The sequence below is a fragment of the Stigmatopora nigra genome, chromosome 4, assembly GCF_051989575.1.
Source record: "Stigmatopora nigra isolate UIUO_SnigA chromosome 4, RoL_Snig_1.1, whole genome shotgun sequence".
In the NCBI taxonomy this organism is placed as follows: Eukaryota; Metazoa; Chordata; class Actinopteri; order Syngnathiformes; family Syngnathidae; genus Stigmatopora; species Stigmatopora nigra.
In genome coordinates, this window is record NC_135511.1 from 4,307,189 (window position 1) to 4,321,149 (window position 13,961).

At 39.6% G+C, this 13,961-nt stretch overlaps 1 protein-coding gene across 12 annotated transcripts in view; it reads left to right on the forward strand.

Moving 5' to 3' along the window:
• Nucleotides 1–13,961, forward strand: part of trpm3 (transient receptor potential cation channel, subfamily M, member 3) — a 129,720-nt gene that overhangs the window by 24,829 nt on the left and 90,930 nt on the right. For 4 of the 12 annotated variants that reach the window (XM_077715884.1, XM_077715886.1, XM_077715889.1 and 1 more), the window contains exon 1: nucleotides 241–819. The exons of the other annotated variants lie outside the window; for them this stretch is intronic. In XM_077715884.1, the coding sequence (XP_077572010.1) occupies nucleotides 730–819 (90 nt within the window). In that variant the 5' untranslated portion in view covers nucleotides 241–729. Of the gene's footprint in view, nucleotides 1–240; nucleotides 820–13,961 lie in introns of those variants that run through there. 12 annotated transcript variants of the gene reach the window in all.

Consider the following 13,961-nt stretch of genomic DNA (forward strand, 5'->3'; position numbering starts at 1 on the left):
AATGCATCATCTATCGTCTTTTTTTAAATATCTCGCGGAACCAATTTAAGGAGCATCTGCACGTCAGTAAGTAGGTCGCACTCCTTGTAGACACAGGGCTCTATTTTTCCCCCCGGTCTCCTTCCATATTCAGTCTCCATCCAAATTCCTCGAGAAAGACAAAAACGGCCACTGGGTCCCACTTGACCATTAGCCTCCCTCTCTTCACTACTTCGTCCCCCCCCCCTTCATTTTAGAGTCCCTACTTCATTCTCTCTGTCAGTATCATCAAAAGACAGCCAATCGGTCTCCGCAATCCATCTCTTTCCCGTCTGCGCTATTCTGCAGCGCACCGCTTCCCTCTTTTCTAACACCCCCCCCCCTCTCTCTCTCTTCCTCTACCTGCATCCTCCTCACTCCACATGCGCTTTTATCTCCGGTTCCGCTGCTCGACTTGGGGAAATACCGCGTGGTCTTCTATCCGTCTTGCACGAAAGTGGAAAGTGATGCTCCTGGTTCTCCAACCTCGCCTGGGTGGACTCCGACGATTACCGCGGTCCTGACGAGGGTTTGTGGGTAGAGGGACCCGACAAGAGGGGGCTTCATCTCCTCTGGGAAGCTTCCAAGTGGTGCCGCTGGTTGCGCCTGGAGGGTCATGCCCCGGGACTTGGCGATCTTCTCCCTTTTCTGCCCCATCTTGATCCTGGTGCTGGAGGCAGAAGCTTCCAGGTACCCAGAAAAGTGGGCACCATGAACCAACTGGATGCGCCGCGGCCAATCAATTGGACTATCAGGAAACTGTGCCACGCAGCCTTCCTGCCATCTGTACGCCTACTTAAGGTAAAAAGAATACAATTTAGAACTAGATGAATACCTCCTGTGTCACATCTTTGGAATGGATGCTTCCAAGAATATGTGGCAGAACTGCTGGTGCAAAATTGACATGGTAGGGGAAGGACAAAGATGGAGAGTGGTTGTGAAATGATGAAAGGATGTGTTGAAAGGATTTCAGATCGGGTTAATACAAGACAAAAGAGTGTGAAAGTGAAAATGTGGATGTGGAGTTTAGTAGTCACTGAGTGGCAAGGTGAGAGAGATTAAATAGGAAGTTGAAGGTTGACGTGAACAGCGGGAGGCAGATGAGAACATTTGCACAGGCGGATGAGTCGGGATGTTAAATGAATGATGACAGATGCGCAGAGGAGCTGTAGGGATGGAGACTAGGTCGTTGTGAAACCAAAGTTGGCATGTTTCCGAATGGATTCAACTGTGCACCTTGACGGAAAGTCAATTTTTATGTTATTTCCCCAAAAAAGATCCTTGGTTGTGTTTTCATGATCAGCACAAGTGTCGTAGGAATTGCGCAATAGTCCGGATGACTGTGTTTACAGACACATAGCAAGCTTTTTTTTTGCTTTTCCCTGCACGCATGTATTTTGTGAGCCACTTCACCTTGTCCTGATCTGAAGGAAGACCGTTGCTTGGATGTTCAGGCACACTGCTGCTGTTGCGTGACTTTCATTTGCATATGTACAGCCTACTTAAATGGATTTTATTGTGACACGTGATTGAATGTGGATACGTCTGCATGTGTGAGCGTGCTTGCATTTTCATTCCTTCTTAAAGTGGTTGCCTTAAACCGATGGTATCATTGATCCTTTTCTGCTTTTCTTTGCTTTTTCATGGTTCATTATTTAGATTGTAAGTACTACGAGAGGATCACCATCATGCCAACTACAAAATATAGTTGTATAGCAGGTCAACATGTTCTGAAAAAGGCAGTTGTTTTTTTTATTTTTATAAACAATAGCTAGAATTGTGCCTAGATCCCAGCCGACTTCAGGCACCAGGTGGGGGACTCCCTCAATTGGTGGCCAGCCAATCATAGGGCACGAGGAGACAAGGGACAACCAATTATAGCTATTGGCAATTTCATACCTGTCAACCTCAGCCAATTTCTCCCCTTATTAATGATTGCAATTCCCCTTACTTAGCAAAAATGCACGTGTTAATGCAACGCGGCACATAGGGCACATTTAAAAGTCTTAAAGTTCCCCCAAAGTGAACAGAATCCCTAATTAGTCAGTGGGCCTTTTGTATGCACTAAATTCAAGATTTTGTAGATATCGCTGTACGACCCTGACAGCTTGACTGTCTGCGTACATTGCTTGCTGTTGCATTGTGTGGAAGGGGAATGCGCATGCTCAACGATGATGTTTTCATTTGTTACCAGTGACTGAGACGATCCGGATTAGATCCGAAATGGGTAAAATGAGATCCGTTTTACAAACATTTACAAAACTTATACGGCGTACACAATTTGAGATGGGATGTGGAAAGAAACCAGAGTACCCAGACACACCAGACACAGCCTACTGCCTGTTGTTGGCTCCAGCACCCCGCAACCCTTGTTAGCACAAGTGGTTCTGCAAATTAAATAATGAACAAATTTATACCTATTTATATTTATTTTGTCACAAGAAAAAATAAACAAAAATGATAGGGTAACAGGAATATAGATGTTCAAGCCATTTTAACTGAGGTGGATGCAACTGTTGGCACTCTCAATGATTCCAGTTCAAACGGATTGGATGACCATTCCTGTCAATGGTGTTGAAATATTATAATTCGTTGGCTGCCTTCCCAATTCATCTACAACCGCAGCATTTAATAACAGTGTTATACTTAGTTGGTGGTTGCCTGGAGTGCTTGTTGAAATTAATGTGAAATGAGCTGTACTCTATTACAGGAAATGATGCATTCATCATAGTTTGCAGCCAGTTTGCGTAAGTCACGTTGAGAAATGCCAAAGCAATCCCCAAATTGTACAAGACTGGAATGCAGACGACTGCAGAATTTGTAATTTTGCCAATGAGAGATTTTCCTGCTACTAAAACGGAGCTGAGTAAAGTCTGCTATCATTGCCAGAGTTTTTAGAGAACACCTATCAATGTCGAGGTCAAAGTTTTACTACAGCAGCATATTGGGAATTTTGTTAGTGAGAACCAGTTTTTCCACAGATTCAAATATGAAAACCAAATAGTAAGAAACACATGGAAACACAACCATCTATTGTATTGTGTTGTATTGTTTTGTATCTCCATGAAAATATTCATTTATATACCCACATGCGTCCATTTCTACTTATACCCACTTTGGATTTCATTTCACTTTAAACAAGAAAGACCGAGTGAGAGAGCTTCAGTTCTTCTGTTGAGAGTTTTGTTTCCACTCAACCAAATTAACAATATCTTCTACACCATAGAACTCAAAGGGTCGCAGGGGGTTTAGGAACAAGCGGACACCTTTTGTAGGTGTAATCAGTTGGTTGCAGCAAGGTGCTACTTATTTCAGACGACCCCTTATTGGTTAAACTGTACACACTGGATCAATTGAAACAAAGACCAGGTTAATCTGTCTTTTTCATTATATTTGATAGGGCCATATTTGAGGTAAATGTACACAATTTCTCTTTGTGGGGTTGAACATGGTCTCTTTGCTTGTTTTCAGTTAAATATTATTGTATTGCTTTCCTATTGCATAGTAACTTTTGTTTAGAAGGCAAGTTTATGAATATAAATATGTCTGTCAAGCTTTCTGCAGTTTCCTTACTTTATCAGAGTATCTATAACTCTTTACTTTTCAAAAGTAACATGAACACTGATGCTAACAATATACTTTATCTATAAAGTTAGACCACTGAACATTAAGCAAACTAACATGATGAAAGTTGAGTCCATTTGTCAAAGACTTTTTGATACTTTTTCAGTCCTTTAGATTAGAGCCTTACCAGATGATACAAATGGTTGTCAATTGACAGCCTTTTGTTACAAGAAGTGTGTGTGTGGTAATGTTATAATGTGTGGTAACCTCAGTGACAGTCTGCAGAAGGTACCCTCCTTGTGGACTTGCTGTGTGTGGCTCCAGTTTTTTTTACCTAGGTCTACAATGTCTTGTGTGTCTTGTGTCTGTCTTGCTGCTGCAACGAACACATTTCTCAAATATGGGATGAAATAAAATTCTACTCTAATCAAATCTAAAACAATAATCTGTTACTGTCATTTGAATCATTGAAATGTAATGACAGGGGTATTCTGAAGAATCCCAATTCTAATGCTAAGAAGAAAGAACAGTATTTTCATTCATTATGATCTCATTGTTAATGCTGGTATTTAAAGCATATTTATTGCGCATGACTATCTTTACTCTCCAAACACATTCAGGACTGTAGTGTGTTTGCCGTTATTTGCACATTGTTGTGAACTAACAACAGTTTGTTCCTTAAATCTGTCTGTCTATACATTATCCTATTTGCAATTCAAAAGCATGCACGCTTGCTTTCTTGTGTGGTTTTTTTTTTGCCAAATAATCTATATATTTTTTATGAATTAAATGCATTTCAACCCCTGATATTGTATTAAATGATGTATAATACCATTGCATTTAAAAATGCCTAAAATAATTTATACTACAAAGCACTCTGAATTGCATTTTTATTGATTACGTATTTCACAACTAATTAAATGCTCCCCAACAGTTTCCTATCAATTCTTGGTTGGGTTTTGTCACTGCACAAGAGTGATTGTTGTCCTCATCTGGTCACGAAAGAATTAGAAAGTCTAACCAAGACTCTGAGCAAATCACCAGTGACAGGAAGTCTAAACTAACAATTGTTAAGGCTTACACAATATGGAGTGCCCTAAGGATAGGCTTTTTGGATTTGGGGCATTTTCCTCCTACTTCTTGGGCAACTGAGGTTTTTTTGTTTCAACCTTAAAAATCTTAGTAAGATGTTGATCAAATAGAATCAAGATCATGTCTCTTGTTGCCCCCTCTAACCGCCTGTTTCTTGGCTCTGACACTCTTTATACGTGCTGCTTGTTTCTCCTCGTTTCTTTTATTTCCTTCATTGCCTTTGACAGACAGTACTTGAAATCTCATCTCTGTCAGCCTCTCTCTAGCTTCCCAGGTCGGAGACATGTTGGATAGTTTTTTTTTCCTGTACAGAAAACACAAACAATTTGACAGAAAAGGGAAATGGAAATGATTGAACTAGCTTTTTCAGCAACCCGTTGTTTTTTTTTTTATTCGACCCCTATACACGTCATTTATTTTTGCTTCTTGATTACTGTTACAGGAGGAGTGTACCTTGTCCTTCACAAATTATTTTGCAAAACCAAATTCGAATTAATTTTTGATTGTACAATGCAGAGCTTTTCTATATGTATTCAATTCGACACATTACCAAGACATGATATTTCGAATTGGTCAGCATTGTTTTGTTTTTGCAAATATTCTCGCATGAAAATATAATTCCTGCAACACATTCCTCCAAAAAAGATGGGTTAGCATATTAAATCATGCCACACAGGCTCGGTTTCGCTCGGAAAAGTATTCTCACTTGACACTTTATTGCAACATGCAATTACAATTGAAAACTCAAGCATGTAGAGAAAAAGCCATTTATCAACAACACCCAGGCTTCAGCTCATCTGAGACTGGCTGATATAGAGTGTGCTGTAGTAGAACATGTCCACGCTTCAAATTATTTGTGAAAATCATGGTCATTTTGTCATCTAGGCCCAAGAGGAAAAGAACGACCATCCTTTCTATTGTAAGGAATGTCATGTGGTAGCAATACACCGAAATTCCAGCCATCAAAATTGCTGTTTTTCTTTCTGCTTTCATTTTTTTTAAGCTTGAAAAAATATCATACTTAAACAAGAAGACAAAAACAAATAAGGGTATCCCAGCCCACCTGACAAACTATCTTTCGTTGATCTGCCTTTGACTTTGGTTATGGCACACATTCACTGTGGCATTGTTTCAATAAGCTTCTGTTGTCGCAAGATTTATTTGTAACCGGTGTTGCATTCATTTTTCACCAATTGAACTCCAAGTTCAGCTTTGTGTAAATCACACGTCTATCCGTTTCTATTGCTCTTTGTTTCTCCCCCGCACAAAATCATGAAGCAATATATAACACTGTCTTATGCAAAATTCATGAGGGCTGGAATGCGGCTGCTAAAAAATATATATTTCTTTTTAATGCTAAAAATAAATGCATTATATAAAAAGATCCTTCACTGCATATTACATCATCCGGTTGGAGCACACCAGTGTGGAACATATGGAAGATGTCTATATGTATAAACATTAGCAGAATTGTCCGATGTCATTGAATGCCATTGATGCCCGTAGATGTCAAATTCAATGGAACGGGGAGGACGAGAACTATAGGATCATGTTTCCGTGCGATTGACAAAGGGTAACAGGATATGTTATGTGTGTGTGTGTGTGTGTGTGTTAGGGTGTGATGTCAGAGTAGTTTGAAACTAAACATTAGTCAAGTTCCTGATACTTGATAGTGCATTTGAGGTTTGACTTCCTTTCATTTTTCTACTCACATTTCCAGAAAGAATGGAAAGCATACATGGCTTTAGAAAAGTATGTCATCCCTTTTGACTTTGCCCTTTTGTCGCATGTTTGCAACTCACTTTAGCAGTAAAAAGGCCATTTAGAAGGATTTCAATCAAATCATCATGCCGCTAATGAGCTGCAGTGAAAACATAAGCTTCCAATACACACATTTTTTCCTTCATTTCTCATCTGGCATTCTTGAAAATACTTTGAGAAATGATAGCATTTCTTCTAGGTCAGTGGTTCTTAACCTTGTTGGAGCTAGAGAACTCCACCAGTTACATATGCGCATTCCCCAAACCCTGTTAGTTTCATATGCACATTCACCAAACCCTAATTTCGTGTAAAATAAAACATTATTTTTTTTGTTCAAATTCAAGATATATAAATTCCTCGCAATACTGATTGGCCAAGCAATGCCATGTGATCATCTGCAGCCAGTGATGGTCAAGCAGGGCATATTATCGTGAATGGACAGGATGAGTCGATGTGTCTTGGCCTCCATCCTCACAAGTCGAAGGGTGTGCTCGAGCCAATCCCAGCTAAATAGGAGCACCAGGCAATGGGCCGCCATAAACCGGTGGCCAGCCACTCGCAGGACACAACGAGACAGACGCCCATTCTTGGTTACGTTAGGGCAATTTAGTGTGTACCCTGCGTGTTTTTGGGATGTGGGACAAAAACGGAGTATCCGGAGATCACCCACGCAAGCCCGGAGTGAACATGCAAACTCCACACGGTGAGGACGGACTCGGAATCGTACCGTCGACCCCAGACATGTGAGGCTGACATGCTCACCACTCCCTCGCCGGGATTAACACTAACCACTCCTCTGCCGGGCCGCCACTCACAGTGTTTATTAAAGTAAAACATCGTATTTTCATTCAACCTGATAGCTTTACCATCGTTATCTAGAAAGACAATTTATTTTGTGCGCCATTAATTGCTTCTCAACATAAATTGAGCTGGGCATTGCATGAAAAAAACTGCGTACAGAAAACATGTATGTTGAAAAGGTAGAGTTATAGGTCTGTTGCACTGAAGCAAGAGAGACAAAGAAATTGTTGGTCATATGATCCAAAATGTGTTCATATTAAACGGAGAATTTTAATTCCTCACAATAAGCAGATCATACTATCCTTAGACATACTAAGCTCATTTGCAATGGGGGTTATTATTTACAAGACTGTGATTTCTGACGTGGCCCAAAATGCACCCCTTGTTAAAAAATAATGGAGAAAACAGCCTTGTCAGAAATTGGAGTTTGTGCAATTCCACTCCTTTTCTTGTCTTCATATTTGTACATGCAGTAGCGGTGTTGACAGAATTCTACGCGATTTTCCCACAAAAAAAAGCAAACGATGAAAATAGTCACCAAAATAAAATAAAAAACCTGATCGACCGCCTCCGGTCGATTATGCTTACTATGTTAGCTTTATTTCGCTGAGGAACCAGCAACAAATTGCTTGCGGACCTGTCCATGGACCGGTGGTTGGGGACCACTGCTATAGAGGGTGAGGATGAAACAGGCTCCAGTTAACAATTGTCATGCATGCTACTGCTTTGTTTTTTTGTGTGTCTTATCTGGGAAATGAGTATGTCTAGAATGGCAGTCCAGGATGACGGTGCTTACCACTCAGATGCTGAATCTTTGATGAGAACCGGAACGCTGAATGGACCTGCATAATTTGGCAAAACACATCTACCCGTCAGCACGCAAAGAGTATCTCAATCTATACATATCCACCCACGCACATTTTCCAACTCGTCGTGAGGATTTCAATGCGTTTGACACCAGCAGTGGATGTATGAAGTCTAAACATCGACCTTACACCTTTAAAGTGCTACAGGGAATGATTTACTGTCGATGAAACACTATTTAATAATGCATGAGGGCAGTATATCCCCATGAAATAGCATGGAAGCACTGACACTTGAATGTACATTCCTGGCCAGCAACGTTTATATATACTATGTGTATATATATATATATATATATATATATATATATATATATATATATATATATATATATATATATATATATATATATATATATATATATATATATATATATATATATATATATATATATATATAAATGTATATAAATAAATGGTGTGAATGGTTGCCTGTGTGTGACCAGTTTAGAGTGTAGTCCACCCTTCACCTTAGGTCAGCTGGGATAGACTCCAGCACCCCACGACCCTGAGAAGGATAAGCGGTGTTGAAGGTAAATCAAGGAAAAGCTTATTGAAAGATGCAACGTTGAGCTTTTGCATATTACTATTTCATTCACACATTCCTACTTCATAGTTTCACATCTTTCACATTTTAACAAAACATCATTTTACCACTGCAAGTCCAAATCAATTGGAAAAAAGTTTTCGTTGCACTCCCCCCTGTGTTTACCCCTCACGTCTCTTTTTGACATTGTTTACAGCCGATCAATGTCTTTTCAATCACTTAGTATACATTCATGAGTAAATGCATTCGTCAATGCATTTCCTTTGAAGCCTTCCCGCTTATCTGTCAAGGCTGTTACGGTAATGAAAAGGGCCGCTGAGGTGTGAGACCAAGTGATTGAAATGGCTTCCGTCAGGACGTTAAATTTAGATGAGCTCTTTAGGGAGAGCCCGACTTATGCTGCCAACGATGACGGTGATCAATCAAGCTGCGGTTAGTGTTGCCGCATTACCCAACTTTGTCAGAACTGCTGAAATGTCCAAAATGAAGCGACAATTGCAGGAGCGGTGCAGCATGTCAGTATGAGGTCTCATAATAAAAATGAGGGGGAAATTGTGGTGATTGTTGGATTAACTCCATCAACAATCTTTACCAATTTTATTCAATGTCTCGCAAAGCATCCCTAGGTAGTTTTAGGGTATTAAAATTTGCTTCAATGGCAATTCCTTTTTTTTTTGCCAGCATAGGTAGAAGAACCATTTTCTTTTTTTGTAGTGTAATGTGAATTAAAGGGGGTAAAAAAAGGCAAATATACTCCCGGGGTACAAACACAGACAACAACACTTGTGCTAGGTACAAAATAGCCAATATTTACCGATGCCATAAAGTCGAAACATTGCAGGTCAATGACATCGTAAACAATGGCCTTCTTATACATTTGTTATGTGATATCTTCTGATTGCCTTCTATTATCTGAACCATCAGAGGAGCAGCCGAGAATACTGTATCCGTGTAAGTTTAAAAAATTAAAACAAAAACCAACCGCCTGATAGGGGTTCACACGCCTGAATTCGGTGCGGGAAGGCATGGGTCAGATTCGGGGTGCGAACGGTTGTCCATCTATCTCTGTGCTCTACGTCTGAGCGGCGATCAGTTGAGGGTGTACCAGTATGCCTTTAGCTCAAAGTCAGATGACTCCAGCAGCCCCTGCAACCTTTACGAGGTTGCGTAGTACGGAAATTGAATGAATGAATAACAAAACCGAACTCTATTATCTTTATGTGCACTCAACTTCACTTCGCAGTTTACAGTCCTTTCACTGAAGTTCGTATACAGGAGAGTACTTTGAGAAAGCTGCGCAAGGCTGTTTAATTGAAATAAATTACCTCTCCAGTCAAAATACTTGGCAGTAATCATAAAATTTATCTTTCATTTGTAAATGGTCCTCTCAAGTTCAGTCCATGCTTGTCTTTTCCATTTTTTACTGATGTATGTGCCCTTTTAATACAGTGGCAAGCTTTAAATCTTGAAGAGCAATAATACAAGAATGCAGCAATTGTCATGAATAGAAATGTATGCATGGTATAAATTGGATCTTGGAATGTGGGAAATGAAAGTGGAAAGCACGGCCACTGCTATTTCAGTCCTTCTTTCCCTGGCATTTCAATGGTTATATCAAAGCAGTCACGCTATTCCGGATAACTGAAACAAATAGTGAGTTGCGAGGGGCATTATTGGAACTTTTGTTTCCAATTTTACAAATGTGTTTATGAATTTAACACATGTCAACTCATAGGTTGCTATTGTAAATGTCCATTTCATTGAAATTCAATTGGCTATCAACGACCACAGGACGCATAATCATTCCCTGCCACCCTTTCCATAATCCATCACAGAGAATCAAAAGCTTCTGTCCTCTAAGATATGTGGAATGCCCCTTACAACTCAGAATTTCTAGTCTTTCCCTAATTCATTACATAACGTTTTGGCAATGTAGTCCATTTCTATAAATGTCTCTATTCATGCTGAGCCGAAGTAGACCGCTTTCACTGGAGAATTATTCAGGCAGTTGTACATCTACATATATCCTTCTCCATCCCATTTCGGTCCTTTCCATCTTCTGTGCATCTTTTGCAGCTGACAAGCCCGCTGTGGTAGATTTTACTCTTTCACTGCCATTCCTGACAGCATCAGACTCGGGTAATGATGAATTTATGTCTGGTGCAGTTAGCAGTTTTTGTGTTTCTGCAGCCCTGCCAACAAACTTATATAATCAATCGAGATGGCCGCCACTCTGTCTGCCTTCCTTGAGAGGATATCTTTATCCATGGAAGACCAAGACCATAATAAGCTACATGAGTGTGTGGTTGTCATTTTTGTTATGAGAGTATATCCCTGTTCATCAGGCCTATCAGCCCAATTGGACCATTTTCAAGCAAAGAAAAAAAAAACTCCCTCAGCATGAACTGAAACCACCCCCTCCACTCGGTGGTGACTCACTCCAGGCTTAACCAGCTTTAAACAGGCTGGCGATTATACTGTAGAAAAAGAATAACTTTGATTTTTAGTGCTCAAATTCCCCAGTTCTCTTGAGTACTTACTTTTGAGTATTCTTAACTTCATCAGGTTATTTTTTAACTTTAACTTTTTTTAACTATATATATATATATATATATATATATATATATATATATATATATATATATATATATATATATATATATATATATATATATATATATATATATATATATATATATATATATATATATATATATATATATATATATATATATATATATATATATATATATATATATATATATATATATATATACATATATATATATATATATATATATATATATATATAGAGAGAGAGAGAGAGAGAGAGATAGAGAGAAGAGAGAGAGAGAGAGAGAGAGAGAGAGAGAGAGAGAGAGAGAGAGAGAGAGAGAGAGAGAGAGAGAGAGAGAGAGAGAGAGAGAGAGAGAGAGAGAGAGAGAGAGAGAGAGAGAGAGAGAGAGAGAGAGAGAGAGAGAGAGAGAGAGAGAGAGAGAGAGAGAGAGAGAGAAAATCACACCGTTTGATTTTTAAATAATTTATTTGCAAATCATGTTTGAAAATAAGTATTTGGTCAATACCAATAGTTCATCTCAATACTTTGTTATGTACCCGTTGTTGGCAATAACAGAGGCCAAATATTTTCTGTAACTCTTCACAAGCTTTTCACACACTGTTACTTGTATTTTGGCCCATTCCTCCACGCAGTTCTCCTCTAGAGCAGTAATGTTTTGGGGCTATCATTGGGCAACACAGACTTTCATCTCCCTCCACAGATTTTTTATGGGGTTGGGATCTGGAGACTGGCTAGGCCACTCCAGGACCTTGAAATGCTTCTTACGAAGCCACTCCTTTGTTGCCCTGGCTGTCTGTTTGGGATCATTGTCATGCTAAAAGACCCAGCCACATCTCATCTTCAATGTCATTGCTGATGGAAGGAGATTTTCACTCAAAATCTCTCTATACATGGCCCCATTCATTCTTTCCTTTACATGGATCAGTCATCCCGGTCTCTTTGCAGAAAAACAGCCCCAAAGCATGATGTTTCCACCCCCATGCTTCACAGTGGTTATGGTGTTTTTCTGATGCAATTCAGGATTCCTTCTCTTCCAAACACGAGACCCTGTGTTTCTACCAAAAAGTTATATTTTGGTTTCATCTGACTATTACACATTCACCCAGTCCTCTTCTGGGTCATCTAAATGCTACCTTGCGAACCGCAGACTGGTCTGGATGTGTACGGGCTTCAGCAGGGGGACACACCTGGCAGTGCAGGAATTGAGTTCTTGACGGCACGTTGTGTTACTGGATTGGATTGGATTGGATAACTTTATTCATCCCGTATTTGGGAAATTTCATTGTGACAGTAGCCAGAGGATGAGAATACAGATACAGGAAATGGCATAGTTATGAGTTGGACAGTACAGTCGCAAAGGCTGCAGAAGAACAAAGCAAAAGCACAAAGTACAAAGCAAATCAAAGTAAATGGGATCATTAAGAATTACCAAATCAAATCATTAAGAGAGAAAAGCAGCAAAAACACAAAACGAGCAAGAATGGACAGAGCTAGTAGCCTTTGTTACTGTGTTACTGTGGTCCCAGCTCTCTGTAGGTCATTCACTAGGTCCCCCCGTGTGGTTCTGGGATTTTTGCTCACCGTTCTTGTTATCATTTTGACGCAATGGGGTGAGATCTTGCATGGATCACCTGATCGAGGGAGATTACCAGTGGTCTTGTATGTCTTCCATTTTCTGATAATTGCTTCCATAGTTGATTTCTTTACACCAACTTAAACATTTAATATAAATAATGAAGAGGCACTCTTTAAGAGACAAACTCCTTCTAGTTTTAAATATTAAAAATGCAAAAGATTTTAGGCTGCATCTAGGGTTCTTTTTTTGGCCATTTTCTGGGATATTTTCATTATTTGCTACGGGTCAATACAAATTGGACATCTCACCTCGACAAGTACAATACTTTCCCCATGTGGTCTTCAGTGGCTCAGTAGTCAGCGCTCTTCACTGCAAGAGTGTGGGTTCCTGTCCCAGCCAACTCTGGCGAGCAGGCGGGGGGCAGCACCCTGAAGTGGTTGTCAGCAAATCGCAGTGCACAATGAGACAACCATTGGCTCTTCCAATCACACCGCCACACGTGGGAATTGATCCCACGTTTGCCCGAACTGAACTCAAGCAAGTGAACCACAACACCATATGGTTGTCTTCAAAGTATAATATAATTACAAATTGAATAATATAATTACAAATTTAATTTTTTTTCTTTAATGAATTTTGGTTAAAAAATATGTTGAAATTGATCGTCAAATTTACGGTTATCGTGCTTCACGCAACATTCGTGTTACGTTCATGTATTTTTTTTTCAATTTTCACATTTCTGATATTGTTATTCTGACAAACACAACTGCCGTTATTTTTCAGAACAAGAACACTGTGATATGTGATCTCGATGAATGACCAGAACAAGAGGGTTGTTAGCAATTTTATCCCTTAATCTGTGACGCTTGAAGACATCATCCATATATGGAAAAAAAAACATGATAACATAAATTCTAGCCGTTAACTGTACATTTGCTTCGGGAAATTTCTGAAACAAGAGTGTACATCTCTATAATAATCAGAAGGCTAGGTGCTGAAGACAGGGTTGTGCCAAATGAAAGCAGACAATAAAAGCCTGCAGTGGGGCTATAAATGAGAGGAGCTATTTAGGGACACTACACAGCTCAGAAATGCACACTCTTTGGACCTCTGCCACGTGTTAGCATGCATAGCACGTATATTCTCAAACATGTGCTATGT